This window comes from Neovison vison, chromosome 6 (assembly GCF_020171115.1).
Source record: "Neovison vison isolate M4711 chromosome 6, ASM_NN_V1, whole genome shotgun sequence".
Classification (NCBI taxonomy): Eukaryota; Metazoa; Chordata; class Mammalia; order Carnivora; family Mustelidae; genus Neogale; species Neogale vison.
In genome coordinates this window covers 204,941,104-204,965,151 of record NC_058096.1, presented here as the reverse complement: position 1 = coordinate 204,965,151, position 24,048 = coordinate 204,941,104, and the positions used below count along the sequence as shown (strand labels likewise).

At 59.5% G+C, this 24,048-nt stretch overlaps 1 protein-coding gene across 1 annotated transcript; it reads left to right on the top strand.

Annotated features, from left to right (window-relative positions):
* The first annotated feature begins 3,662 nt into the window (after positions 1-3,662).
* Positions 3,663-23,044, top strand: GNAI2 (G protein subunit alpha i2). The gene is made up of 9 exons (XM_044253526.1): positions 3,663-3,813; positions 17,263-17,305; positions 17,568-17,709; positions 17,886-18,046; positions 20,403-20,531; positions 20,937-21,066; positions 21,146-21,299; positions 21,676-21,890; positions 22,483-23,044. Exons 1-8 carry the CDS (start codon positions 3,696-3,698, stop codon positions 21,864-21,866), a joined length of 1,068 nt encoding a protein of 355 aa, XP_044109461.1. The 5' UTR covers positions 3,663-3,695; the 3' UTR covers positions 21,867-21,890; positions 22,483-23,044.
* The last annotated feature ends 1,004 nt before the right edge of the window (positions 23,045-24,048 follow it).

Here is a 24,048-nt window from a genome sequence, read left to right as displayed (position 1 = left end):
AGGCAGCTGTCCCCGGCCTCCAAACCAACATCTCTCAAAAGGACTCCCAGGTTCTGAAATGCGAAGGAAGCAGACACCTGTGTTGTCCTTCACTAGATGACCATGAATGGGTCCTGGCCCCTTCTGACCCTCAGTTGCCTCAGAGGCAAAGCAAGGGGTTTCTCCAGCATGACCCTTGACTTTCTCACGGGCCCTTCCCCAAACCCACCCTCACAGTCCCACCTCCAGGTTCCCTCTTGCCACCTCATCCTTCCTCAGCGCTCCTCTCCCTGTACCACTGGCCACATCACCTCCACCAAGCAGCCTCCTTCCCCAGCACTGGCAGTTTCTCCCTTCTCTCCCTTCTATGCCACACATGACTATGACAAATATAGTGGCAGCAAGATTAGTTGCTTTCAGTTTTCCCAGCTCCAGGAGGGGGGACCCCTGGAAAGGTAGGGTAGGGATTGAGTGATTCATTCATTTAATTTGACAGATATTTTATGTGCCACCCTCCAGGATTATGCTGTACGGGGTCTGGAATCAGAGACCTGGGTGGAAGAGAGTTACCACCAGGACAGTGGGATCTGGGCCGCGGGTGGGGGAAGCTCCAGAATGGTGGGGTCCTAGAGGCTCAGCTCATAGCCGTGCAATGAGAAATAGGGAGGAAGAGTAAGTAGAGAGGGGTCAAGGAGAAGAGGATGGGGTGAGTGAGGCCAGTCAGATGGCTTGAGTGCTAATGTGTTAAGTGAGGGGGAAGAGGAGGTGGCCTTGGGTGGGGATAGGGCCTTGCAGAAATTGCTGTTATAACAACTCAACCCTACTTAGAGTTTTCCATGTGCCATGCATATTCTGAACATTTTACCTACATTTCCTCCCTTAGTGCTGACCTCAGCCAGTGTAGTAGGTAGATGTTACTGTTAGGCCCATTTTACTGATGAGAAAACTGAGGCACCAGGAGTTTCTGATATTTCCCCAAAATAAGAAACCTGGCAAGTTTGTAGTCTGTATCCCAGAGTCCTTGCTGTCAACTGCTACTCGGCCACTTCTGTCTCCTGCAGAGTCCAAACTGGGGTGTCCTGATTCTCAGGACACTGGGGAGCGACAGAAGGTTTGTGAGAAGAGAGTGATGTGATTTCTTTCAACAGGATCCCTTGGCTGCTATGTAGAGGATGAATTGTGGAGGAAAGAAGAGAGCCAGGGATGAGGCTGGAGGCCTTCAGTAAGGGACACGGGACAGGAACATATTTGAGGGGGAGTTAAGAAGGGGAAGAGACTGACGGGATGTAGGGCTAGGGACAAAGGGGTCATGAGTCTGGCTGGCGAAAGGTCACAAAGTGGAGATACCAGGAACGAGGGCCCCTGGAGGTGCCTGAAGTGTGTGGGAGAGATTTCAGACCAGTGATGGACATGGGGCTGGTGATTAGGGGGAGAAGCTGGGCTAGAGATGACAGAGTGGGGTTCTGAGCCCCTGGAGTGGGAGGGAGGCATGTGAATGGAGTGGCAAGCAGAGGCTCAGCCATAGCCTTGGGGCTCCCATGAAGCCAGAGAGGGGGCAGCCGGGAGGGGTGAAACAGGGGTTGCTGGACACTAGGGGAAGAATGCACAATTGGAGGGTGTTACTATCTGGTGTAAGTGTGCAAGGACGGCACAGCCTGGCTTGGGGCTGGAGGAGGACATGCCTCTCCGTGGCCCTGTCCTGCTCTGCCTCCATTGATTGGGGTCTGTGTCTGCCCACCTCTGGTGAGCCTGGCCTCTAAGGGGCTGACAGGTTCTCCCCGTTGCCCGGCAACTCCAAGAGCGGTTGGCTGTTGCTAGGAGCCAGCTGGGGAGGCCCAAGGAGGGAGGATCAGCTCTCAAACGTGGGGCGGGGCTGGCTGGGGAAGAAGCCCGCCTTAAAGCTGGGTTTGTAGCCTATGCATGGACAGGCTGTGTTTTTGGCTGGGTGCACCCATTTTATTATTATTTTTTAAATATATATATATTTTTAAGATTTTATTTATTCACTTGACAGACAGAGATCACAAGTAGGCAGAGAGGCAGGCAGAGAGAGAGGAGGAAGCAGGCTCCCCATGGAGCAGAGAGCCCGATGTGGGGCTCGATCCCCGGACCCTGGGATCATGACCTGAGCTGAAGGCAGAGGCTTTAACCCACTTAGCCACCCAGGCGCCCCTGGGTGCACCCATTTTACAGTATGTGCAGTGGATTTGAGGCATGGTGGAAGCTGGGCCTCTACCTGGGTGAATAGTGCATATCTCCTAGTGTCTTTGTCCCTGAATGGCCAGTATATGTTTTCATCATGTTTGCTGCATGCTTGTGGCAGGACAGGCCTGAGCTTTGGCTCCAGGCAGGAGAGGACCCTGGAGGAACAGCAGGAGGACTTACAGGCCAATGGCTGCTCAGCAAGGGGGCCATTCAGATAGGGATCTACAGACCCTTCTGGGAGAACAGACAGCCTGAGGATTTGGAGCTGAAACAAGATGTGTGGTAGGGGCCATAAGGAAGGAGTCTATGCAGAACAGGGGTCTGTGGGTGGCCAGCTCCCTTCCTGGCTTTGTGGATGTTCCTTGTCTTTGGGCTGGGGACTCCTCGCCTCATAGCACTGGGACCACACAAGACATCTTTCTCAGTAACTCTTGGTACATCCTTTCATTGGAGGCCCATTGGAGGTCAGGGCTGTGGGCTCTTCCAAAGAGGATCAGAAAGATTGCAGTGTTCTGCTGAAAACGCTGCTGCCTCCACTCCTCTGCCCAGGAATAGGGTTGCAGCCACTGCTCAGTGGGGACAGACCATAGCATCATGTCCACTTATGCTTCCGGAAGTCAGGTGGACCTCTACACTCTTTGTCTCTCTCTTCGACCTGGTTGCCATGTCCCAGGCTGGAGTCCATGATGACTACGTGTAGGAAGATGCCTCCTAGAGCCGTGAAACAGGATTAAACCCTTGGGTGACAAGGGAAGGCACCCTGGCTGAGAGAGACAGCCTGGACAAAGGTGTAGAGGTGGCAGTAGACATTTTTTTAACTGCAACCCAAGAGAGAAGAGGCCAAACCCGCCGTAAGACAGAGAAAGCCATAGTTCAGAGAGGCTCCGGGGCTCTGTAGGTCCTGAAAGAAGTTTACTGGGTTCATTAACTTTAACGAGACGAAGACACGCCTCCTCCACCCTGCTGGTCCAACTTGCTTAAGCTCGAGGGTTGGTTTCTGCTCAGCCAGCGAGGTGTCCCGGATCCCCACCCTCGGGCTACAAGATCCGCCCGCCCCCGCCGTCGGGCAGCGGAGCTCCCGGCGTTCCGCATCCAATCGGAGCCCGGCCCCGCCTGCCTCTCACCCGGAGCCCAATCCTTCTGGGCTTGGCTCCACTCCGGCCCCTATTCCTCGGCGTGGCTCCGCCTCCAGCCCAAACCCGAGCCTGGGCTGAGCCTAACTTCTACTTCGCTCCGCCCTCCAGCCAATCACCGGCCCCGGATCTCCTATGGCCCCGCCTTAGGGCCCGCCCCGGCCCAGTCCCGGGCCTGGCCTGCTTCGGCCCCACCCTCGGCCCGCCCCGCCGTCGGTGCGCGGCGGCCAGGAAGGCACCGCCCGCAGACGCTCGGAACTGCCGACCCGAGAGCTACCCGTAGAGGGCCGGCGGCGGGAGCGGAGTGGGTCGGGCGGGGCCGAGCCGGGCCGGGGGCCGTGTGGGGGCCGGGCGGCGGCCGGGCCGGCGGACGGCGGGATGGGCTGCACCGTGAGTGCCGAGGACAAGGCGGCGGCTGAGCGCTCCAAGATGATCGACAAGAACCTGCGGGAAGACGGCGAGAAGGCGGCGCGGGAGGTGAAGTTGCTGCTTTTGGGTGAGGCCGCGCCCTGCTCTGGGACCCCCGATTCCCCGCCCGAATCCCCAGACAAGGACTTTGGCCTCCAGACTGAGGGCCTTGAACTCCCGGACTCAGCCTGGACCCCCCACACCTGGACTTGAACTCCCAGACCCCGCCTGGTCAGGACACTCAAACACTGGTTCAAAACTCTGGGTTGGCCTAGACCTCTGATCCGTCTAGCCTAGATTCTTGGTTAGACCCTCAACTGGCCGCAGACGCCAAACACGGAGACCCAGAACCCTGCTTGACCATCCACCTTCGCTGACCACCTCACAGACCCTCAGAGTCCCTGCCTTGTCCTTCCATCCCCCCTAGACTTTACTCAAAGCCCCAGAACCCCACTTGGCCCCCACCCTCCGGCACCACCTGTTTCCCCCACCTGCTCCCCTGGTTCCTGTTGGGCGTGAATATTTCTGGGGCCCCCACCAGGACCCCACCCACTCCCTCCTTCCCCCTCTGTGCCCCATCCCTTCTCTGAACCCTGTATCCTCCACCTGGGCGCCCTGACACCACGGTACCTCTCAAGTGGAAACTGTGATTGCTCATGAGCCCTCACTCCAGCCAGAACCTCCAAAGCTTTAGAGATCCTTGCTCCCTCTTTCTGGCCCACCTGGTCCCTCTCTGCACACAGTACTCCTCAAATCCGCTGCTCCTCCTCCCTAAGTCCTCTCCCACACTTTGGCCTACCTCAGATTCCCCCCGCCCCTCCTGCACCGGGTGGGCCCGGCCGGGATGGGAGGAGGGGGCGCAGACTGAGGGGCTGGACGGAGGATCCACTGGTTGCACTGGGGGAGGGAGCCAGGCCTCCAGCTTCCCAGGGAGATTCCGCCGGCTGGCTCTTTCCCAGTTTCTGAGCCCCATCTGGGCCAGTGAGGGGGGCGTCTGGGGAGTAGGAGGGAGTGTGAGTGTGGAGGAGTTTGGGTTGCGGCGCCTCCAAGGCCAGGGAAGATGGTGGCTGCTTGAGGGGTGGGGGGAAGTGGAAGTGGTGAGACAGCCGACATATTGCTGTCCCGGCGGGCGGGCCGAGGAGATACGCTGACGGGTGCTGGTCTTCCCGCACCCTTTCTGGGCCCAGCAGCCAAGGACTTGGCCTCTGGGAGTGGGGGGGGCCTGTCAGATTGTGAGGCCCTCTGAGGGTAGACCAGCTAGATGCGGACTTGGGGGCCAGCCGGAGTTGGGGGGCATCTGAGGTGGACTTTTGCAAAGCCTGTGGGCCTGATAGTTGTCCCCGTCCAGCCTTCCACTGGGGAGCAGGTGTGGTGCCTGGTGGCTGCCTGATTCGGAGGCTTCGGGGGTCGGGGGAGAGATGCCCTCACAGCAGTGCTGGAGGCTGGACAGTGTATGTGTGGGGGGGTGTGGCCCCTCAGCCTTAGAGCCACCGTGGGGTCCCCAGGCTCTGAAAAGCAGAGCTTTCCTTGCTGGGGGCCTGGCCAAGGGACAGCGTGTCTTCCATCTGATCCCATCTGTTGACTGTCCCTGGGGGCCTGGCCTCAGGGGCACAGCCCAGAGGTTTCAAAATGGCATCCGTTCCGCCGCCGCTGCGGGTAGGAAGAGAAGGGGCGGGAAGGGGCGGCGGCCCAGCCTCCTGGGCTGTTTTGCGTTGGGCGCTTGCCTCTTCCTGTCTTTACTGCGAGTGCGGCAGCCCCAGTGAGTGGGTGTCGCCAAGGTGGAGGGCCGGTTGCTGATGGCCGCTGGGCCTGGGTAGGGTGCTTCCGGTATCGCTGTCTCCTGGTGCCCACCCCGAGGCCCCTGGCCGGCCCCTTCCCAGGCGGATCGGCCGAAGAGATGGGCCACTGGGCCCTAGGGCCAGGGTACAGAGGGCTTCTGGCCCCCTGTATCCCAGCCCCATGCCACTAGCTTCACTCCTTGGAGCTCAGCTCAGGTTTTGGGCCTGGCAACCCCTCCCACACTGGGCTGGCAGCAACCGGGGTGCAGGGTCTGGCTAAGCATTTTCCAGGCTGGGGAGTCCATCTCAGCATCCTGCTCCTCAGGCCTTTGCTTCCTCTGTTGAATGGGCTTCCTGGGTTTGGGCCAGAGGAGTGCTGGGCCCAGGATGGGGAGAACAGGGGCCTCATGGAGGTCCCTGTTAAGGGTAGGGAATGGGAGCTAAGACCCTGCAGCGGGTGTACCTCAAGGAGCTGAGAGACCTACCTCTGCCTGAAGTTGGGGACCCTTGGCTGCCTGGGTAAGTGTCCTGGCCGGCCATCCCTTTACCATCCAGGTCCAGGGAGGTGCTGGGAGCCCAGCTGGGGCAGCTTCAGAGTGCTGGGCGCCTGTCCCACATAGCGGGAAGAACTCTGTCCAGGCAACGGGACTCTTCGGTTGGGCAATTGCCAGCTTTCCCTTGCAGCCAGAACCACGCCTGCTGCCCCACCCGCATACTGGCTCCTTGCCCTCCTGGGTAGCCCTGCTGGCGGATGGGCACCGGGGGCAGAGGCAGAAGCGCTGCACGCCAGTGAGTGTGTTTTTCCTGGTAGCTTGGTTGGATGGGGGAGAGCCTCCATACCAGCCCTACTTCAGGGACACCCCCTGCCGCCACCTAGCTTAACCTGACTGACAGTCCCCAGGTGGAATTTGGCGCCTTAGGCTGGGCACTTAGGGGAAAGGAAGCCAGAGTGTGTGTGTGTTGGGGGGATGTTTCTGATTTGGGATGGGCTTGTGTGGGCAGCCCACAGAGGAAGGAGAGGCTGTCCCTGGTGGGTTCCATGCAGGCTTCAGAGTATAAATACAGCCCTTCTCTCTTGCCCCTGGGACTTTGTATCTACTCTCCTAGCCTGGCATGCATTTCCCTTCTTTCCATCTAACTCCTACTTGATTGTTCTTCAAGACTCTTCTCTGGGACCACCTCCCAGGATCCTTCCTTGACAGCTCCCCTTCATGGAGGCCACTTCATGCTCCTCCTCTGGCTCTTCTTGGTGTTGCTGCTTTTGCCATCAGCATCATACTTGCCTGGGTGACTGCTGCCTTTCCCTGAGACTACAGGGGCAGGCTGTGTCCTATTCGTTTCTGAGCCTTCTGTGCCAAGCATGGGAGCCTGGCACTTACGGAATGCTTCTTACCTGTTTGTTGAATGAAGGAAGTGCTGCTAGTCTGAACTCAGTCTTGGGGATGAGTGGGTGATGGAGGAGTAAGATGGGAGTCACTGAACCTGACATTGTGGGCAGGTGACAAGGCCAGTGATAGGGACTGATGGGGGATAGCCAGAGAGAAATTCTGTAGACTCTTTCTTCCTCAACTCCCCACCTGCCCGGTCAGACACAGCCTTCATCCTACCTCGTGCAGAACTCTTGCTGACCAGTCCAGAGCCTGTCACAGGGCAGAGCATGTGGTCAGGCCTCCACCGTTCCTAGGAGAGTGGCGTGGCATGCTTCCTTTCAGCTCAGGCAGTTTGGGGACTGCAGCAGGCCTGCTGTCTTTGCTGCTCCAGGAGAGCTGATCTAGCTCTCAGGGCTGGGACTGCCCCACAGCCTGGGGACTGAGGCTAGAGCAACGCCACAGGAGCTCCTGGCCTGGCCAGACCAGGGACTGCCCACACAAGGACCCAATTAGGTTTACCAAAAGAAAAAGAAGGGAGTTTTGTGGTCTCTGTCCTGTCTGTGTGTCTAACAAATGGCCTGGCATACAGTAGGTGCCTATTAAGCATGTGTGGAAAGAATGACGCTATAGAGCACAGGGATAAGTAATTCTGGGGCTGTTGCTTGGCCCTTGGTCTAGCTGGAGAAGGGATAGCCTGGGGTCCTGGTTGGCTGGGTAATGGGAAGAGACCAAATGGAGTGTGTGTGCATGTGTGTGTGTGTGTGTGGGTGGGTGTCCTCTGGGTGGCTTTGAAAATGAGCAGCATTTGCCAAGGGTAGGTGTGGGGCAGAGGGACCAACTCAGCGAGAGCACTGAAGCTGGAAGGCCTGGCCTGGGGGAGGAGGGCTCACTTCTTTGGACTAGCTCTTGGGGTTACCCAGATGTGGGTTTCTGTCCCAGCTCCACCTAGTGCATCCTCTGAGAAACGCAGCGACAGGTGAAATCCTGTAGGCGTTCTGTTCCCCATGGGGCACCTGCCTGCAGCCACAGGTGTTGTGGGGACAGTGCACCAGTCTGCAGGTTGCAAAACAAGTGAGAGAGCCCCTAACGGCTCCTGTGGAGTTGAGAGTTGAGAGTTAATGGGGAGGGTTCTCCCCAGCCTACAGGCTGCCTGGCCCCGGTATGGGGGATCCCCCTCCCTTACCCTCAGGCAGCTGCTTGAAGCACGTAGGGAGGCCGAGGTGTGTAGACAGTTTGTGCCAGCTGGAGTGACAGACTGTCCTGGGGACCGTAAGCCCAACCTCTGGGGACTGAGTGGCCTTCCTGGGGGCCTGAGGTTGGGGATGTGGCTGGGCCCTGGACACCAGGTGGGCTGGTACCCAGGCCGCCCTCCAGCCTCCCGGTCCTCCCGTCCTCCCCGGAGCCTCGAGGTCCCGGCTGGAGCTCATTAGCACTTGAATGGGGGGCGGGGTAGCTTGGGGCCTCCCGTCTCTCCTTCCCACCCCTCCCCCAGGCTGGGCGAGGCTTTGTCTTCGCGAGCAGCCGCGCCAGAGCTCCCACGCTGGGAAGTGAGCAAGGGTCTCAGCCATTTCTGAACCCCTGTGCTTGTGTCCTGCCCAGTCCTGCTGGGCCCAGCCCCTCGCCCCTAGTGTTGGTGCAGCCATCATGAGGGACCTGTAGATAGGAGTAGGATTGGATTCCTCAGGGGATACCCTGAGCCAGGAGACTGGGTGAATCAGAGTGGCTTTGCAAAGGAAGTGATGCTGGCACTCAGCTGCGGGCATCCCTGGAGGGTGGGGGTGGCGAACCCCAGGTGGGGCAGAGCAGGTGGCAAGGAGAGAGGGAATGAGCGGCCTCCATAGCTGGAGGTGGAAGTCAAGGCAGCTGGGAGGCACAGGCTTCCATGCCAGGCCCTGAAGCAGCATCAAGCCACCCACTGTGCTCAGCTGGAGCCTGGTCCGTCAGACCAGGGCTGGCGTGGTCAGGGACCCGTTCAGGCTTGGGTGGCCTAGCCTGAGCTGCAGGGTCACTGGGTGGCATCATTGGCGTCCTAGGCCTGCAAACATGGCTCAGCAAGTGACCGCAGGTTAGGGTGGGTCTGACCCCATCCTGGGCAGGTCACTAAGCCTTCAGCCCTGCAGAGGCGGCTTGGGCCACAGGTGAGCACAGCAGTATCTCTTGGTCTTTGTCTCTAAAAGCCACCCATTCTTTAGGCAGGAACGGGATGGAAGATGCTTTGTCCACATAAGCTTTGTCCACTGAGGGACCGGGACCTTGCCCCATCAGACCCTCAGGAGAGGATGAGACGGTCTGACCTGGAGCCCAAGTGCTGCCTCCCCAAAACTGCTTTGTGCTTTGTGGGGCAGCCTTGGGAAGATGGGGACAAGGAGGGCCCAGGCCAGCATCTGTCCTGTCTTCTTAGTATCCTGGGGCAGGATTCCCAATCTCAGAGCACATTGCGGGGGTAGGGGTCATCGGGTGCCGACTAGACCACAGTTCATGAGCCCTGCCTCAGGATGCATTTCAAGGTGCCCTGATGAGGCAGAGGACTAAGCTCTTTGATGGTGGCCCCGGTACCCCAGGCAGGGCTCTCAGCAGCCCCTCTGTCAGCCACAATCACAGGGTGGGGCCCCTCTGCCCAGCTCCATGCAGCCCTCCTCTGACCTGAAGCTCTTGATCCTACTGAACCCCAACCCCATCTTCACCCTCACCCCAGTACTGCTGCTTTGAGTGATGTTCATGCTAGTGGTTTGGGAGAAAGCGTCTCCGTGGAATCACCCAACAGTGGCTGGGTCAGGTTGGGTCACGGTGTTGGCCTTATGCACGCATTTCCAAGGCTTGGCAGCAAGTGCCAGGTCAGCTGGAAACAAAGCCCGAAGGTGGGATTGTCTAAAGCTCCGTGAGAAGCTTGTGGGGAAGGTTTGGAGGACTCTGGGGTGCGAGGCTGCTCCGCTTCAAAATATGCAGGTGTGGGGGGCTTGTCATTGGCAGCATCCACTGTGCCTTGGGCGGGAGGAGGGGCAGTGAAGTCTGCATGGCAGGGCTGGGCCTCTCGGGGAAGTGGTGTCCACACCGGAGGAAAAGGAGGAAGCAGCTGGAGGGGAGGAGCCCAAAAGAGGAAGAAGCTCGAGGCCTGCTTCTGCTCTGTCCTGGGGTGGGGGTGTGAGCCCTGTCAACAGGGAGAGGGGGGATCTGGAAGGTGAGTCCCACCTGCTCAGGCTCATCTCTGTATAGCCCTGAGGGCCGCTGCTGGTAGTCACGAGGTTGGCGTCATTCCAGGCCACTCTGTCCCGTGTCCCACCTCAGCAACTGCTGGGCCCAGGAGCTCAGAAAAGGTGGTGCCTTTGAGAAGGATTCCAGGCCCCTCCTTTGACCACAGGAAGTGGTGGCTGGGAGAGGGACAGGGGCAGGGTGGGGGGGGGTGGCTAGCAGGAAAGCAGAGGGCTGCTCTTCTATTCCCGAGCGGCCATTGCCCTGCAAAGCCGGAAGGCCGGCTACAGGCCGAGATGAATGCCCGGAAATGGAGCAGCAGCCGTGGGATTAGCTCACTCTGGGTTTCCCCTGCCGGGCAGTGGACAGAGAGGCCCTTAGTCCAGCCTAAGGATTCCCCTCTGCTACTACTACCTGCTGGGCCTGGGGGGGTACCATCACTGGGAGACGAGCTGCTGTTATCACTGGGCCTCAGTTTACCCTCAGTGGTAACAGCAGCTGTCTCTGATCAAACCATGTCTTACATAGAACTGGTCCCTTCAGTGTCTCTCCGTGTTTAACCCTATGAGGCTGGGAGGGCCATTACATCCATTTCACTGATGAGGAAACGGGCTCGGAGATATTACATGGCTTACCCAGTACACAGAGACACCAAGATAGGAGCAGATAGTGACGGAGCACCCCTCCACAACTGCCTTTGTCTGTGAGGAGTCTGTGCCCAACTGGCAGGAATTAGTCAGTCAGGATGAGAGGCAGATTCTGTGGTCTGTGTGTTTTCTACTTATGCTTGGGGACCCGTCTCCGGGGGCCTCGATTCATCTTCTAGGAGATTCTTTCAGTCTGCCTGCTCTGGAGGTGGGGGGCCCAAGAGTCTGTTCGTGAATCTTTTTCCTGTTCTGTGCCAAAAGTCTGCTGTGTGGCCACGGGGTGACTTGATCCAAATGCAGCTGCCATTGTCCCTCCCAGCCCGTGTTCCCTCACAGAAAGACTCGGATCCTAGTTTGGCCACTGAGTACTTCACTCGTCTCCTAACACTATGCTCATTCCTCCCCTAGCCCCCAGGGTCAGGAGGATGGAGACAAGGCCTGAGGAAGGGTCAGAGGCCGTCAGAGTCCAGGGTGGGGGCGCCTGAGTCTGGGAGGTGTCCAGATGAGGCGAAGGGAAGAGCTTTCCCGCAGAGGGCTCCCGCTAAGAGCCGAGGCTGTGGGGGACTGGCAACAGCATGATAGGTGAGAGGCTAGTCCTCAAACTCCTCAGCCTGTGAATCTGAGCGCTGTGGCCTTGCCTTCCCCTGCGGAGGCTCCTGGGGGTTCTGCTCTGTGTTATCAGGCCAGGCCAGAGGGGGCTGAGGAGCCTGAGGGAGATTTTAGGATGGCTAGCACAGATGCTTCAAGGGCCTGCTGGGCCATGAGGCCACACACTAAGCAGAGAACATGCATCTTCATGGCCACTCAAGCCCTTGGGTCCCAGAAAGCCCCCACCCCAACCTTCTTCACTGTGTGACCACAGGCTGTCCTTTTCCCTCTCTGTGTTCCAGCGCTGGGACCTGTCATGTCCTGATTCTCAGCAAGGGCCCATGGCTTGTGGGCACAGAGACACGCTGTGCGCTTGGGCTGAACCTTGGGGCAGTTGAGTGTGAGGGTCCGAGGGAGGCTGCTCAGGTCAGGCCTTGAGTTTGGCACACTCCCTGGAGGGGTACATCTCACATATGGGAACCCCGAAGCCTGGGGGCTGGGCATCTCACCCAGGGCCCACAACAATGAACCCAAAAAGAAGTTGAGAGGGCACTCAGATTCTTGGAAAGCAGCAAAGGGATTCCGTCAACAAAGAGGCATCCAGGAAGAGGAGTGTGTCAAAAGGCCTGGCTCCTTGGGTGACCTCGGCCCAGTACAGCATCTCTTGGCTCCTGTAAAGGGTGAGACCTGTAGCATTCGGGCCTCCTCCCCTCCAGGTTGGCTTGCCTTACCCAGTGCCTCAGTTTCCCTCTGTCCAGTGGACAAGGCTCTATAGCAGGGGACACAGCTCTGTCCTGGCAAGCCCTCTCCAGGTCTGAGGCCCCAAGGCCAGTCCCTTACACACAGAGCTCTGACTCTGGAGTAGCAGGCTGGATCCTGGTTGCTGATGCTTCCTTCCCTGGTGGGGGCATCATGAAGGCCTGGACGCCACTGGAGGCTGCCCAAGTGACAGAGACCAGAGAGAGGGAGGTTCCAGGCTTATTAGGGGCATCTGGGGGTAGGCAAGGCCATACTTGTGGGTGGGCATGTCGTGGCCCCCATCCAAGACTCATGTCCCTGCCGCCCACAGTGCCAGACCCTTACTGAGCGCCTTGCCTCAAAGGGAGTGATGGGACCAAAGAATACCACCTGGAGGAAGGAAGAGACGCCGGGGGCGGGGCTTGGAGGGCCTTTGTCTGGCGGAGCCCTCCTCCCCCCCATTTCCATTGTTCCCCGGTGTGCGGGGTCTCCGCGGGCGGAGGGCCTCCCAGGCCTGCGAGAGGGAGTTGATTGAATAAGGGTCCAGGCACCTCCCCCAGCTGCCCCTACCCTAGGCTGCTTTTCAGAAGCGAAGGCTCCCCGGCACTGCCCAGCCCCCACCTCTCCACTCTCTCTGGCTGCCGGGCTCCCCCTGGCGGTGGCGTGGCCTGGGACCCTGAGGCTGCAGGGGAGGGGCCAGAGCCAAGGGGCCCGGAACCACTGGCTGGGCCAGAGACGTGGCACCTTCCTGGGATGAGAGTGGGAGGTGGTGCCCAGGCTGCCTTTGGGGTAGGCTTCCCAAGGTTCATCCCCACCTTCTCCCTGTGCCCCACTAGGGCCGGGTGGGGGGTGGCTGTGAGGCGGGCCTGGTACTGTGGGTTGGAGCTGGGCTGCAGCCCAAGTCTACCCTGTGGTCCCAGCCCTGCTGCTTATGAGAATCTCTGCCCTCAGGCTGCCACGTCAGCTGGCTGCGCTCCCCAGCCCCATGTGTTAGAGGGGAGCCCACCAGCGCAGGAGCCTCTGGCTTTCTGAGCGCAAGGAGTCCGTGAGCAGTGTCTGCCGCCAGGCTCTGGGTGGGAAGGAGGCTCCACAGCTATGCAGAAGTCCTGTCTCATGTGGAGGGGGTGTGATGAACCCAGAGCCAGATGCCCGGAAAGGCCCGAGGGCTCTGACTGCCATCCCAGGGTCTCCGAGTCCCAGCAGGGAGCAGCAGTGCTACGCCAGCCTCTGAGCCACTGGTCCTCGCCCTCCACTGTGCCTTGTCTGAAAGCCTCAGAAACTCTCCTTCCGATGAGATGGCCGCAGCAGGCCACTTTACAGGTTGTGGTTACAGTGACCTATGCAGTATGGTCTTTGGAGGCTGCAGGAAATGAAAGGGTTGGGGACATCTGTGATCTTCCATAGAGTACAAACATAGTGATAACTTTTATCTGAGTGTTCACCGTGTGCCGGGCACTATGAGAAGCGCTTTGTGTCGAATCCTCCCCTCCCTCTTAGAGGAGATAATGGTGGTGTCTTGTTTCATGGATGGGGTACCAGAGTGGGGTGAGGCCCTTGGAGACAGCAGGAAGGATGAGCGTGGGCACCAGCGCTGTGGGAGGTTTGGACCTCCCTCTGGGAGAGGATCTGAGAGTGAGAGTTAGGCCAGCTGGCCACTTGAGGCTTAGCAGCCTCTGCAGAAGGGAAACTGAGGCCGGAGAGGACAAGAGCAGCATGTTAGGGCCTCCCAGCAGGGCAGAGCAGAGCCTTGTCTGGGATGTAGAGGGTCCAAGATTGACAGACAACCATGACTTGACACTGGGGCTGGAGGTCGGCATCAGGCCACAGGTCCCATCGGCCTTGCTGGGGCAGGTGGATTTGCACCATCTCCCTTCCCCCATCCATTTCCCCCTCCGTTGGGGCCCAGCATTCCCAGAGTGGAAGCAGATGTTCTAAGGCAGCCGCTGTGGCCAGCACATCATGGCAATTACTGCCTGCCTGCGGGGGGGCCCAGCAGCTGCGCCCTGGGGCAAGAGCTGAGGAGGTTTCTGCTTGGTGAGAAGAGGTATGGCCCCATGGGAACACCGAAGCCATCCTAGGACGCCTCTGTGGGGTCCTCTGATCTCTCCCAGCTGGAGAAGGGAGCGCCTGGTGGGGTCCTCTGTGGGCGGGAGACTCCTGCCACTTTCTATCAGAGGCACCTTGGCAGCTGTCCAGGGCCAGGCAGTGAAGCCCCTTCCTCTTGGGAAGGTGCAGGGCTGGGTGGGAGGAATCGGGTACCCAGGATCAGCGGGGTACAAGCAAACTCATTCCAGTACTGCCTTATTGGATAGGGGAACACTGTCAGGCCCTGATGGGATACAGCCCCAGGGTGGGGGTGGGGAGCTGGGACCCACAGCTCATGGGGCACCTAGCCCCACCTGTTCTACCATCTCACCCACCTCTCCCCTGCTCCCTGGTCCCCGCTTATTGTTTCTGCTCCTGGGCCCTGCCTCTGCTTCTCTCCCTGTGTTCCCTGCAGCTTCCTGCCTGCCACCGGTACCACACCCTCGTCCTGCCCCTTGCTCCTTCCTGCTTGAGTCACAGCCACTAGGAGGACAAAGAGACTGCCCTGATTCCAGGGATGGGGGCTCCCTGGTTTTGGTTCTGCCCACTTGTCAAATGGGGGCAGAAAATGTCCTCCTAACCCTCAAAATGAGACAGGAAGGGAGCCTGAGGCTGAGAGGGGATAGGAAAGTGGACTCCTTATTGGCTGGGGCAGGGAGCAGGTGTCCTGGCTCCAGCCTGGTCACCAGGTGCTGCCCACCTCTGGGCCTGCCAGGCCTGCTGCTGCTAGGAAAATCACATGCAAAGCAAGAGCGTGCTGTTATCCCTATCTCTGGGCAGGGCCACGGAATGCCACAGCACTTCTGACCAAGAGAGTGGTCAGAAGGCCAGGCAGGGAAACTGGTGCTTCAGGTGGACACACAAGAGGGGACACCTCACCAAAATCTCAGGTCTCCTGTGGCCCCTGCTCTGAGTCTGGAGTTGCCTGGCTGGGGCCAGCATGATTGAACTGACCCATCACTTCACATCCTTGGCCTCTGCTCCCCCACTGAGCCCCCAGTACTGGCTGACACCCCTGATTCCTAAGTCTTCCTCCACTCCAGGATGTGCTTCCATCCTCCTGTGTGGGAGCAAGTGACTAGGTGGCCAGGAGGTCACCCACCCCCCTGTGGTTCGCCCTCCAGTGCTACCCTCCAGGCCCTGGAGGGTGGGCCTCTGTGGTTGGGCATCACTGGGACAGTGAGAAGCCTAGTGATCCCTAGCAGCTGGTGGATGTGTGAGGAGAGCCCAGGCCCTTCTGCTCAGGGAGGCCACTGGGGTGTGGGTGTACCCAGTCCCGCCCCTGTGAGGGCCACAGCTGTGCCTCAGTTTCTCCAGGTAAAATGTGGATCTGGGGTGGGAGGTGGGGTAAATGGAGGTGGGCAGGGACCTTGGCGGGGCAGGGTAGGGGTGCTCTCCTACTGCCTGGAGGGCACTGCAGAGACTGAGCAACGTCTGCTTAGGAAAGCAGGGTGTGAACCCAGTGATAGGTGCAGTCGGGGCAGAGGATGGTGTGGCCCAGCCGCAGGACAGGGCTCCAAGGGCAGTTCTAGGAGGCCAGCAAAGTGGGCCATCCGCAGAGGGAATGATGACCGCGTGACAGCAGCCTCTCCCTGTTTCCTCATTTGCTAGGTGGGATTGCTGGGAGAGGTGATTTAGTTGGTGCGGTAGGTGTCGAGTAGCATCTGGCCCATAGCGGGCGCTGTTTGTGGCTTTGCTGTTAGGAATCTTGCGGCTCGCGTTAGTGTATGTGTTAGCCCCTCATCCTCTGAGGTTGTCCTGACCCACGTGAGGGATGCGGGAGTGTACCCTCCCCACAGACCCCACTATCTGCCCCGCTGAGCTGCTCAGAGGGACCGACCTGCCACATTGCTCAAGAGGGTTGGGACACATGGAAAATGGGGCATAGGACTTGTGTGCCCAGCACAGGAAACTGCATGGGCAAATGCCTGGCGTTGGCAAGAAGAGGCAGGGCCTGGCAGGTGCAGGTGTGACTGGCAGTGATGGGGAAGGAGCAGAGGGAACAGTCTGGGCAAGCACTGGGAGGGAAAGCTGGCCCCACTGAGATGTGATCTACTTGGAGTTTAGGACAGAGAAAGGAGATGAAGTCCTGCCCCCACTCCCAGCATCTCCCAGCCAGGGAGGCAGGGCAGCCCTCCTGGTCTTCACACTTCCCTGCAGAGTCCCTGGGGAATGTGGGTTTCTGGGCTGCACCCCTCAAGATCTGTGTGTCTTGGATGGGACCTGGGAATCTGCTTTTTTCGAAAACATACTCCCTGGGCTTTCTGAGCCACATTCCGAGAAAGGCTGGGCAGCCCAGGTGTCAGTCATAGTCCTGTGTGTCTCCCTGCCCGCCTGAATCCCAGCTGCACAGTCTTGGGCCAGGACTACTTTTCTGAGCCTCAGTGTCCTTGTGTGTGAAATGGGAACAGAAACAGTATGTTTGTGGGGCTCATATGACAGTCATGGGAAAGAGCACCAGCAGATCCCTCAGTACTGGCCAAAGAGAATACAGAATGGGCCTCTGCCAGACTTGGAAGCATATGCGTCGGTCCAGGGGTGTGTGCATGTGAGTCTGTGTATGTGTCGGTCGTGCTGTGTGTCTCCCACGTCCCCATTTCCATCTGCCGAGGGTAGACTCAGGCCATGCCTGGGAGGCAGGAGTATGACCCTGTGCCCCAGCCCAGGCCCCTTGGTGGTTCAGAGTGTGAGGAGAAGAGGCACTACTACCCAGCTGAAGTGTGCGGGGCTCCTTCCTGTCAGCTGTGCCTAGGCACCATGTTGGCGAGCCTGCCTGCCCCTATCCCCATGAGAATGACAGGGAGACTCCAGAGGGCTGGTGTTGTCTCTGACCGTCCCTGAGCTCAGTCAGCACTGGAGGGGCAGGCTGTCTCATGGTGGGCAGTGAAGCTTATGGGAAGCAAAGGCTTGGGGTGAGTCCCCCAGGGGTGCAGGCGGTCTGGGTTGCCTGGAGCACTATGGCCCTGCCAGCTACACCCTGGGTAGCTTTGCCACCCACCCGGCCCCACTGCCTCCATTTCCCTGTGAGGCTGATGAGGTGGGTGAGTTCTGCCTCCAGGACTGCGGGTGGCTGGGCCACGGGTGCTTTGTCCGTGTAGCCCTGCTAGGGCTGCTCCCTGACCGCCTGTGCCCTCTGTTCCAGGTGCTGGGGAGTCAGGGAAGAGCACCATTGTCAAGCAGATGAAGTAAGTGCTCTGTGTGAGAGGCAGCCACCAAACCCTGATGTCCCCTCTTCTTTTCTTCTTCCTCTGAGTCTCTGCTGCTCCCCATCTCCTGCCCCGAGTTATGCCCCAAGACCGTCTCAGAGGCAGCCATCCACCCTTAGGTCCCAGGGCTTGGGGAAGTTTCCTCCTCTCTGTAGTAGGTCCTGCAGGCCCCAGCAGCCCCACGAGGCCATGTGTGGTCCTTGTGCCCTCTGGGCTCTAACTCCTGACCCCTGGCTGCCAGGATCATCCATGAGGACGGCTACTCAGAGGAGGAATGCCGGCAGTACCGGGCGGTCGTCTACAGCAACACGATCCAGTCCATCATGGCCATTGTCAAAGCCATGGGCAATCTGCAGATTGACTTTGCCGACCCCTCCCGAGCGGTATGTCCTCCCCTCAACCCTCACCTGCCTCCCTGAAGGCGCCAGCGCAAATCTTGTCCTGGGAAACCTGGGACTACCCAAGCCTGCGTGGGTCCCATTCTGGAAGCCTCCCTGCCTTGGCCAGGTAGGGTGGGGTGTGCTCCTGTGATTGGCTGATCCCTCCCCACTGTGCCCAGGACGATGCCCGGCAGCTGTTTGCACTGTCCTGCACTGCTGAGGAGCAGGGTGTCCTCCCTGAGGATCTGTCTGGGGTCATCCGGAGGCTTTGGGCCGACCACGGTGTGCAGGCCTGCTTTGGCCGCTCTCGGGAGTACCAGCTCAACGACTCTGCGGCCTAGTGAGTACCCTATGGGGCTGGGTGGGGTGAGGGGGTCCTGGACCACAGGCAGGAGTGGAGGGCTTAAACACTGTCTGGAAGACACTGCCAGTCCCTGTTTTTGAAAGCTGGTGACTGTCCACCAAGGCCTTGGTGGTTTTTGCCTTGAGGTGGGAGGAGTGGTATTGAAAGCCAGGAGGAGGGCCAAGCAGGGCTGCTGTCCCCCAGGGCCAGCTGAGGCTAATCTGTCCTTAGACATAATCATTCTAAAGGACATTTGCTACCACCTGTGTCCAGCCTTGGGCAAGGCTGGAGGGACCCAGGGATAAGTGGAGTGCACGGATTCCCAAGCAGTGACTACCCATGGTGTCCGTGTCATGGTGGAAGTCGGTGTCGGTCCAGAGGAGGGACTGCCTCAGTCAAGTTCTGAGCAAGAGATGGGCAGGAGAGGAACAGGACAAGCTCACACGAGGGGACACAGCATGTGCATAGTCCTGGAGGGAGCTGTGCCGGCTACAGATGTTCACACTGGCTAGAGTAGAAGATACAAGGGGAAGAGACTGGGTGGGGCCAGATCTGTGTGCAGCTTAGAACCCAAGACTCAGCTGGGGAATCCAGGGGGTTCCGGGAGTTTTCCAGAGGCCCAGCCCGCAGGATCATGCTCCGAACTCCTTCCCTGAGCTGCCTACCACGTGCCAGGCCTGGTACCCATGGAAAACAGGACAGGTTGCTGGCCAGTGCGGATGTCCGGGGGGCTGTAGGAGATGTGCACAGGCTTTTTGGACGAGGCCACCCAAAGAGGCAGCTGTCCCTGTGCTCTACCTGACCCCTCCCACCTCTGCTTAAGTCAGCACACCCTCCTATAACACTTTTCCCTCCCGCTGCCCATCCAGTCCTGAGCCTGCACATAGAGGGGCTGGACCAGGGCTTGGGTGGATAGGAGGCAGGCCCTGCCTGGGCCTGAGCCCTAAGCTTGCCCAGTCCCAGGGACTGACTCTCTCTCCTTGCAGTGGCCTGAATGCCCTTGTGAGTGTCGCCGGGAGCTGCAAAATTGCAGCCAAACGCTGTGAGGACCGTCACACCTCAGCATGCCCCTATCCCCAGAGGTCAGAGGCTCAGCGCCAAAAGAGCTGATAGGTCCTAAAAAGCAGACAGGGCTTGGCCCTCCCAACCATTACCACCTCAGTATCCGGGGCATTGAAGGAGGTGAGGATAGGACACCTTCCAGGCCACTTCCCGCTCCATCTTGCCGTTCTTCGTTCCCTGGACATTCAGCACCCACCGTGTGGCCAGCGTTGGTCTGGGTGTGGGGATTCAGCAGTGACGCAGGTCCCGCTCTCCCAGGCAGGTTTAGGCCATGATAAGCTCACCCCCCAAGGGTGGTGGGGGGAGACAAGAGGCAGGGGGTGGATTGGAATGCTGGAGAGGACCCCAGTCCCTCTTCACAGCAGTCCTTCAAGGCTGCTGGCAGGGCAGTGGGTCCCTGTGGTGAGTCCTGCTGGGGAGGAGGGAGAGGCTGGTGTAGAACCCACCAGGAGGCCCAGGAGGCCTCTAGGCAGGAGCTTCTCAGTAGGCGACAGTGTGCAGTAAGCAGGTCACAGCACATGCGTCATGGGCCCTCATGGTCCTTCCTGTTTTTCTGTTCTGTCCCTGCGTCTCTGAGATCATTTCCCCCTGGCCCCAGCAGGCCTATGCCAGGAGTGAGACCTCGGCACTGGGTAGCCGCTCGGAGGACCCAGTCCCCAGGGCATAGCAAAGATACTGAGGCAGACAGCAGAGTCAGTCCCAGAGCCTAGCAGGGGCAGTGTTGCTACTACTCAGGGAGCTGGTAATGAGGAGCCCCTGGGACTCCTGCCGAACAAGTGTCCGTACCCCCACTCCCGCCCCTGCCGAGGAGCCCAAATTTTATTGGGCACCGGGCAAAGAGCCCATGGAGCCTGGAGGGCCCTGACCCATCCCGCCCTGCATTGAGGGTCACGCTGGGCTGCTCTGCAGTGGCTGCCATGATTGGGCCGATTAGCACCCCGGATCCCTCCCCAGAGGACTCATTGGCCCTCTCCCGCCCTCCTCAGTTTGCAGCTCACCAGCCTGGATCCTGTCCAAGGCAGACCTGGCTCAGCCCTGGGGGCTAGGGCTTGGCTTGCGGGGCACAGAGCTGCGCCTCCTACAGGCCCATTCCCCAGGCGGGGGGTAAGGGATGCTGGTCCAGTTTTTCCTCATCTGAGCAATGACTGTGATGAAGGCAGGGGTTGAAGAGGCAAGGGCTTTGTCTGAATAGTGAGGGGAAGGGAGCGATGGGGCCTGGGTCAGCTGGCCCAGGGTCCAGGTAAAGAGGCCTGATGCTGTTCCCCACTGACCCACCTGCCCCCATTTCTAGCTACCTGAATGATCTGGAGCGCATCGCACAGAGCGACTACATCCCCACGCAGCAGGATGTGCTACGGACCCGTGTGAAGACCACGGGCATCGTGGAGACTCACTTCACCTTCAAGGACCTCCACTTCAAGTGAGCCCGCATGTGGGCAGGGTGGAAGGTCAAGTCTTTGGAGGACAGATGGGAGTGTGGGGGGGCGGGGGGATCCCCTCAGGGGGATCCCCTCACTCAAAGGCCCGCTGATGGCTCTGCTGGGCAGGAGGGGCTGTCCCAGGAGTCCTGAGCATCGCTCTGGGGTTTTCGGAGGCTGTGTGGGTGCCAGTGGCCCAGCTCCTCTGCTGCTCTGCTGACCAGCTTCGGCCCTGCCCGAACACACAGGCTCTTGCCCAGAACCAGGCTGGAGGTACACAGCCAAGGAAGGTTCCATGAAGATAGCGCCCCCCTCTGAGCGGGCGTCTGTCCTTAGCCAACTTGCAAAGCGGGGATCTTCTCTGGGAACGCGCTTTCTCTGGAGCTAAGGCGACCCCATGTCTGCAGGATGTTCGATGTGGGAGGCCAGCGGTCTGAGCGGAAGAAGTGGATCCACTGCTTTGAGGGGGTCACTGCCATCATCTTCTGTGTAGCCTTGAGCGCCTATGACCTGGTGCTAGCCGAGGACGAGGAGATGGTGAGGGGCCGAGAGGCCGCTGGGAGGGTGTGGGGGCGGGGGGCAGGGGCCGGTGCTGACCGCGCTGTCCTGCCCCCAGAACCGCATGCATGAGAGCATGAAGCTGTTTGACAGTATCTGCAACAACAAGTGGTTCACAGACACGTCCATCATCCTCTTCCTCAACAAGAAGGACCTGTTTGAGGAGAAGATCACACACAGCCCCCTGACCATCTGCTTCCCCGAGTACACAGGTGTGGGGACTGGGCCTCTGGGGAGGAGCTGGTGGTGACCAGGCGGTGCGCCGGCGCCCCCCGCTGGACAGAAGGGTAACTGCAGGACACTCGCGCAGGAGCTGGGGCCTGGCTTGCGCTCCGGGGCTCTTACCTGCACACGGGGCCGGCGCCCAGCACACGCGCACGGCGCCCAGCACACGCGCACGGCGCCCAGCACACGCGCACAGTCAGGAGCTCCTCTTCACACACACTGGCGCCGCATGTACCACACGCACACCATCACCCCTTCCACACAGGGACATATGTTCTGTGCTTGTGTGTCCATGTGCACAGAACCTTGTCGTTTGTGCCCTGCCTGCACTTGGCCGAGTCCTCACCATCTCATCTCCCACAGGGGCCAACAAGTACGACGAGGCAGCCAGCTACATCCAGAGTAAGTTCGAGGACCTGAATAAGCGCAAGGACACCAAGGAGATCTACACGCACTTCACGTGCGCCACCGACACCAAGAACGTGCAGTTTGTGTTTGATGCCGTCACCGACGTCATCATCAAGAACAACCTGAAGGACTGCGGCCTCTTCTGAGGGGCAGCGGGGCCTGGCAGGATGGTGAGCCCGGGGTGGAGCGGAGCAGAGCTGTGGAGCCCAGAGAAGGGAGCGGTGGGGGCTGGGGAGGGCCGCGGTGGGGGTGTGGAGCCTGGGAGTGCAGGGTGGTAGGTCAGTGGGACGACCTGAGGGGCATGGGCACACAGATAGGCCGGGCCGTGGCCCAGATGGCAGAAGCATCCGGCCGTGCACCGGGAGACCACGGAATGGCTGTCCTGACCACCCCTGGAGAAAGCTTACTTCTGACCCTGTCAAGCCACTGGCCTGGCCTGAAGGAGGCTGGCTAACAGAGGGCCCAGCCACCTGACACTCAGTGTGACCGGCTCTGTGCTCAGCCCTGCAGTCTTTCCCTCAGACCTATCTGAGGGTCCTGGGCTGACGCTGGCCCCACGGGCCGTGGAGGAGATGGGCACGGTTCTGCCAGTGCTGTAGATCCCCCTCCCTCACGTAACCCAGCAACACACACACTGGCTCTGGGGCAGCCACTGTGTCCAGGTGGAGGAGAAAAAGGAGAGAGTCCTTGTCTAGGGAGGGGGGAGGAGAGGCACACCCTGGCCACCTCCCAACCCATGCCCTGACTGTCCCCCACCTCCAGGGCCACCGCCGACTCTGCTTCCCCCAGCTCCTGAGGAAGATGGGGGCAAGAGGACCACGCTCTCTGCCTGTCCGTACCCCCCGCCCTGGCTGCTTTTCCCCTTTTCTTTCTCTGTTCTTGGCTCCCCTGTTCTCTCCCTCAGTTCCAGAGACTTGTGGGAGGAGCTGCCACAGGCCTCCCTGTTTGAAGCCGGCCCTTGTCCTAGGTGCCGGAAATGGCCGCAGTACCCCCCTTCCTGGGCATCTGTTCTGGTTTTAACCATTGTCTTATTCTGTGATGGGGGAGGGGAGCACATGCTGAGTCTCCCAAGGCCTGTGTCTGGAGGGGCACTCACTTCTCCAGCCTGGGACCCCTGGCTTCGCTCAACACCAGCCCGTGACCCAGCCCAAGTCCAGATGTTTACAGGGAGCCTCCTGCCCATCCCAGCCCTCCAGCCGCTTGGAGGCCCCAAAGGAAAAAGCACAAGAAGTGTGAGACACCACCATTCCTGGAGACTACAGTCCACCTGCTCATTCTAGTAGCTTTTTAAAAAAATGAAAGTAAAGGAAAAAAAAAAAAAAAAGACAAAACTGCAAACCTAGAAAACTTTTTAGAGAAAAACTATTTAAAACTGTCAGATCCTGACCAGCACCCACCCAGCCCCCTTCCAGTGATTCCGTGCCTTGAGTGTGTCTGCGTGTTTACACCCTTCCCTCTGCTGGCTACCCCCCTCCCTGTGTGGGCAGCACTCCTGCCCTACCCTCCACAGAATTGGGTTCCAAGGGCTGTTCCAGACAACTGCCAACATCACCGAGGGCCCGTCCCAGTGGCCCTGGGCCCTGGCTCCATTAACCTAAATGTAGCTCTTTAGCGCGCTAACCTAGGAACCGCTGCTGCCTGCTGAGGGCCACGGCCCTCATGCCCTTGCCCCAGGCCCGGGTCCTTCAGCGTTGAACACTTCCTTGCTTTTTTCACATGTTTTATGGAATTGTTCACCTGGTTTGAAATAATAAAATGTAGAAAGAAAAAATGCCAAGTACTGCTCGGTCCTCTTCTGTCCCCGGGCTAGAGACCCAGACAAAGCTGTGCCAAGGGGATAGTGACCCGAACCAGAATCCTCATTTGTGGTAGGGCCCTGGCTGCTCCGTCCTCCTCAGGCCCAGTAGGCAGCCCCTCAGTTTTCCCACTTGGTAGTCATTTTAAGTCCTGGGGCCTGTACATGCCCCTTCTCCTCCCAGCGCCTGCGTGGCCTTGGGTCAGTGGCACTTGCCAGGCCTCACTGCAGTAGCAGGACAGATTTCTTCCAGAGCTGTCTTCCCCTCCCTTCCTCCGAGGGGTTCTCTCCTGGGAGCATCAGGTGTCCAGTGAGGGATGCAGGAGGAGAATGTGACTCCTGACCTCCCAGGCCCAAGGCTGTGCTGAGTCCCTTGTATCCCCTCCCTTCTAATCAGAGGTGTTCTCTGCTCAGGACTGGGCATCTCAGGGTTGACAAAGTTGGGGACAGTAGGGACCTGAGACATGTTCAGCAGCGTCTCTGCCCCGGCCCAAATCCTGGGGGGCAGGGAGGGACAGGCAGGTGGCTACACG

Coding starts and splice junctions, on each gene's coding strand:
- GNAI2 (XM_044253526.1), top strand. CDS start 3,696: ATGGGCTGCACCGTGAGTGCCGAGGACAAGGCGGCGGCTGAGCGCTCC. Junction 18,047..20,402: donor CTCAACGACTCTGCGGCCTA/GTGAGTACCCTA, acceptor CCCCATTTCTAG/CTACCTGAATGATCTGGAGC. Junction 20,532..20,936: donor TTCAAGGACCTCCACTTCAA/GTGAGCCCGCAT, acceptor CCATGTCTGCAG/GATGTTCGATGTGGGAGGCC.